This window comes from Aspergillus uvarum, assembly GCF_003184745.1.
Source record: "Aspergillus uvarum CBS 121591 unplaced genomic scaffold BO82scaffold_13, whole genome shotgun sequence".
NCBI lineage: Eukaryota > Fungi > Ascomycota > Eurotiomycetes > Eurotiales > Aspergillaceae > Aspergillus > Aspergillus uvarum.
This window is the reverse complement of record NW_020291310.1, coordinates 528,883-532,832: the sequence shown is the minus strand read 5'-3', so window position 1 is coordinate 532,832 and position 3,950 is coordinate 528,883. Positions and strand designations below refer to the sequence as shown.

Sequence of the window (3,950 nt, the reverse complement as noted above, 5' to 3'; positions counted from 1 at the left end):
CGAGTAATAGCCAGACGAGGGTGCATGAGGTCGTCTCAGCCGTGATCGTCGGGTCGATGTGAGTCTCGACCATGGCCTGAGGCAGAAAGACATGCTGTTCTTTGATGCCTGATTATGAGCCTTGTGGCCTAACCGCTAGCCGCCACAAGCGCCCAATGTTGCTTCCTTCAGCCGCCTGTCCGCCGCCCAAAGAGTAGAAGCGGCAGAAAGTCTGGAGATTCCCAGCATTAACTGCCACCACGCTGCTGACCTTGATTTTGTCTCTGCTTGTCAAGCACGCGGATTCCGCTCTCTCAGCTCAATCGATTGCGCTTCTTGCTTTTTAGAGGGCGCTTCCGTGACCTCTTTTTCGGGCGCAGTTAGTATCCCTCTGTCTGTTTGGACTCTTTTCATCTCCTTCAATTCCCGTCTGAGACTGACTTGTTTTATTGTCTCTATAGGGTAGCCCTGTCAAACCCATATCCCTCACTTTCCCTCAACTTCCGGTCCCGTCGCCATGAGTATGTTCTCTTTCGACTCCAACGCCTCCAGTGGCGCTTCCAAGGGTGGTCTTTTTGGGTCCGCCGGAGGCGCAAATTCTGGTGCTCCCAGCGGCGGTGGGCTCTTTGGCAACGTAGGAGCTACTACGACAAGCGGTTCATCTACACCTCTTTTCGGGAATGCTGGAGCTGCTGCTGCCAACAGTAACGCCTCCCCATTCAGTTTTGGCGCTGCGAGCAAGCCAGCAACCACGGGCCAGTCGACGCCCTTATTCGGTTCTAACGCTTCTGCCACCCCAAACAAAACAACCGAAACTCCCAGCTCGGGACAGACTGCTACCAGTGGACTTTTTGGTAACAACGCCTCCAAGCCTCTGTTTGGCAATGCCACAGCTACCCCGGCGCAACAGGGAGGAGGCATTTTCGGAAATGCTTCGTCCACTACGCCTGCTGGGCCCCCGCCTGCAACTACCGGTCAAGCGCCTTCTCTCTTCGGAGGAGCTCAGCAGGCACAAAAGCCCGCCAACTCTCTGTTTGGGGGATTGAACCCAACTCCCGCCGCCAATACCACCCCGGCTGCCACGAGCACCACTAGTTCGGCGACCACCGCGGCGCCCACCGCTCCTTCGTTGTTCGGTAACGCCAACGCTACACAGACGCAGTCGACTGGCGGCGGCCTTTTCGGGTCAAACCCGGCCCAAAAGCCATTGTTCAACGCAACCCCTTCGGCAACCACGGGCGGTGGTCTCTTTGGAAACGCGAACAAAGACAAGCCTGCCGAATCCACAACAACAACCCCCGCGACTACTACCAATGACAGTGCCCCGAAATCTCTCTTTGGCAATGCTGCGCCGGCGGGAGGTGCTGCCCCTGCTTTCAAGCCACTGAGCGGTGCTGATGCGACAAAGCCTGCCTTTCCCTCGCTAGGTACCCCGACTACCAGCATCACATCCTCCACCACACCCGCTGCTTCCTCTTCTACTCCTCAAAAATCACTATTCCCTACACTCGGCGGAGCGACTTCATCAGCCACCCCTTCCAGCACTCCAGCTGCCCCTAGTGGCGGATTGTTTAACCTTGGCGGAGCTGCCGCGACGAGCACAACCACAACGACCCCAAGCACCACAGCTACTGCTGCCCCAACAACTACCCAGTCCACTGCCCCTGCTACCGGCGGGTTGTTCAGCAAGCCCGCTGCGACCCAACCATCCACTCAACCCGCTACCACACCTGCAGCTACCGCAACCGACAAGCCCGCGCCGTCGACTACCATGCCTGCAACAGGCGCCAGCGGCCTCGGCGCCTCCACGGCCGGCCCCACCCCTCCCGCCCAGTCCCGCCTAAAGAACAAGACTATGGATGAGATTATCACTCGCTGGGCTACCGACCTCACAAAGTACCAGAAGGACTTTCGCGAGCAAGCCGAGAAAGTTGCCGAATGGGACCGCATGCTCGTCGAGAATGGCACCAAGGTCCAGAAGCTTTATGGTAGCACCGTGGATGCCGAACGAGCCACACAAGAAGTGGAACGCCAGCTCTCATCCGTCGAGGGACAGCAGGACGAACTGAGCTCATGGCTCGACCGGTACGAGCGTGAGGTCGATGAGATGATGTCCAAGCAGCTCAATCCTGGTGAATCTCTCCAAGGACCGGATCAAGAGCGTGAGCGAACGTAAGTTGCCTTCTTCCATCCATCTTTGTCCAGCCACTGATCAAAAACAACTATAGTTATAAGACTGCTGAGCGACTCTCCGAGCGCCTTGATGAGATGGGCAAGGATCTTACCAGCATGATTGAAGAAGTCAACAATGCCTCTGCTACTCTGAGCAAGACAAGCAAGGCTGATGAGCCGGTGCGTATTCACTCTGTACTCTGTTGTAACACTTCTTGCCTGATACTAATCCACAAAATTAACAGATTTCTCAAATCGTCCGCATTCTCAACTCCCACCTTGCGCAACTTCAAACGATTGACCATGGCACCACCGAGCTCCACGAGAAGGTCGCCAAGGCGCAGCGGGCGGGTCAGTCGCTGTCTTCGCGATTCGGATACGGAGGACTGGGTAACTCGACGATGGGCGGTAGCGCAGCGGATGATTTCTATCGGTCTTACATGGGACGGCGCTAAACATAATGCAGTGGAGTTTTGATTTCATACTGGTGGGGGCTTCTTCACGTTTGCGCTAGGCTTTTACTCTGCAGTTTTGTATCCACTGAGAAATGCTTTTATCGGAGTACTCGTTTTGCACTTGCGATTGTGGTTGCGTCGGATTTGTCATGGGATGGGATGGGTAATGAAGAATAATAAAGTATCATTCTACCTAGAAGCCACTTCGTATGACTTGTACGGCGGTATATGTAGAGGTCAATTGAGTGGATAGTCCATGCGTTCTTGAACGTAACCGTGGGTCCGTAAGTATAACAATGATAGATCTACACATGGAACACAGCGAAGAATCGAATACTTGCGTATAGTAAACGTCTCAGCATAGACTAACTAGCTGCACCGTATGCTAATATCAAAAAGCATGCAGGTCACATCAACATACAAGTCATATTCATCAAATATCGCTCCGATTACGAAGCAAGGACACAGAGAGGGGGGTGACACATTCGCGGGGATATAGTAGGCGCGAAGAAACAAAATGAGGAAACAAGAGGCTTATGTAGTAGACCCAGCTGACAAGTCACCTTCGAAAGATATAGAGGATGTTGAGTATTGGGGAGTGTGCACGTAAATTCTAGTTCTGCTCGCCGCCCTGCTCCTTGGTGATCTCGTCGCTATAAAGTGAACAATCGAGGTTAGGTAAGCTTGTTTTTAACGATATTTCTTGTCCAGGCGGAAGGGAAGAAGCCCTTACATGTGCTTGTCGAGCTTGTCAAGGTGATCACGCTGATCCTTGATGCTCGCTTTTAGCTTCTGGAGCCTGTTTTAGGAAGGTCGAAGTTAGTATTCGGGTAAAGAATTTTGGGTTGAGAACGGAATGGATTGGCTGATTGATGGACGTACTTCTCCAATTCCTTCTCGTGGATGTATCGGCCTTCCTGGGCGGCCTCACGCTTCTGGAATGAGTCACTGGGTTGGGATTTAGATTAGCCTTAGTCTTGCGAATTTGTAGTTTGGGGGAATGGAGGAGAAAGATGATGATGATGTCATTGTGAGCAGTGTTGTAAAGAGGATTGGGATGCTTGCGGTGGGTGGCATGGGATTGGCCTTGAGCGTACCTTGACTGAACACCGCCAGCGCGGGGAGCACCGGTATCACCTGCAGCCATTCTGGGGGCAAGAGCAGAGAAGGAGCGGCTGATAACAGTGCTGGTGAGAGGCTTGGTGATGGATTGGCGGAGCATGGTGATTGACTAAGTAGGTTGAGCGGGCGATGGTTGGGGATGTGAGGAGTGAGGAGGAGGTGAAAGGTGGAAGTTATCGGTTGGAAGAGGATGTGTCAGATAGTGATAGTGACAAGACAAGG

General features: G+C 53.4%; 2 protein-coding genes across 2 annotated transcripts; one reads left to right on the top strand and one right to left on the bottom strand.

Annotated features, from left to right (window-relative positions):
- The first annotated feature begins 224 nt into the window (after positions 1-224).
- BO82DRAFT_352467 (putative nucleoporin Nsp1) lies at positions 225-2,796 on the top strand. Its single transcript, XM_025634693.1, has 4 exons — positions 225-358; positions 441-2,151; positions 2,208-2,331; positions 2,397-2,796. The coding sequence occupies exons 2-4, from the start codon at positions 497-499 to the stop codon at positions 2,604-2,606; spliced, it is 1,989 nt and encodes a 662-aa protein (XP_025494283.1). The 5' UTR covers positions 225-358; positions 441-496; the 3' UTR covers positions 2,607-2,796.
- Positions 2,797-3,069: 273 nt separating this feature from the next.
- On the bottom strand, positions 3,070-3,950 carry BO82DRAFT_32057 (uncharacterized protein). The gene is made up of 4 exons (XM_025632714.1): positions 3,704-3,950; positions 3,489-3,554; positions 3,340-3,405; positions 3,070-3,259 (listed from the first exon to the last, which is right to left on the bottom strand). The coding sequence occupies exons 1-4, from the start codon at positions 3,826-3,828 to the stop codon at positions 3,220-3,222; spliced, it is 297 nt and encodes a 98-aa protein (XP_025494282.1). The 5' UTR covers positions 3,829-3,950; the 3' UTR covers positions 3,070-3,219.

What these genes read in the sequence shown, in the direction of transcription:
- BO82DRAFT_352467 (XM_025634693.1), top strand. Translation starts at nt 497, where the DNA reads ATGAGTATGTTCTCTTTCGACTCCAACGCCTCCAGTGGCGCTTCCAAG. An exon ending in GATCAAGAGCGTGAGCGAAC is followed by an intron (nt 2,152 to 2,207) that starts GTAAGTTGCCTT and finishes AAACAACTATAG; the next exon opens with TTATAAGACTGCTGAGCGAC. An exon ending in CAAGCAAGGCTGATGAGCCG is followed by an intron (nt 2,332 to 2,396) that starts GTGCGTATTCAC and finishes CAAAATTAACAG; the next exon opens with ATTTCTCAAATCGTCCGCAT.
- BO82DRAFT_32057 (XM_025632714.1), bottom strand. Translation starts at nt 3,828, where the DNA reads ATGCTCCGCCAATCCATCACCAAGCCTCTCACCAGCACTGTTATCAGC. An exon ending in GCTGGCGGTGTTCAGTCAAG is followed by an intron (nt 3,555 to 3,703) that starts GTACGCTCAAGG and finishes ATCCCAACCCAG; the next exon opens with TGACTCATTCCAGAAGCGTG. An exon ending in CACGAGAAGGAATTGGAGAA is followed by an intron (nt 3,406 to 3,488) that starts GTACGTCCATCA and finishes TTCCTAAAACAG; the next exon opens with GCTCCAGAAGCTAAAAGCGA.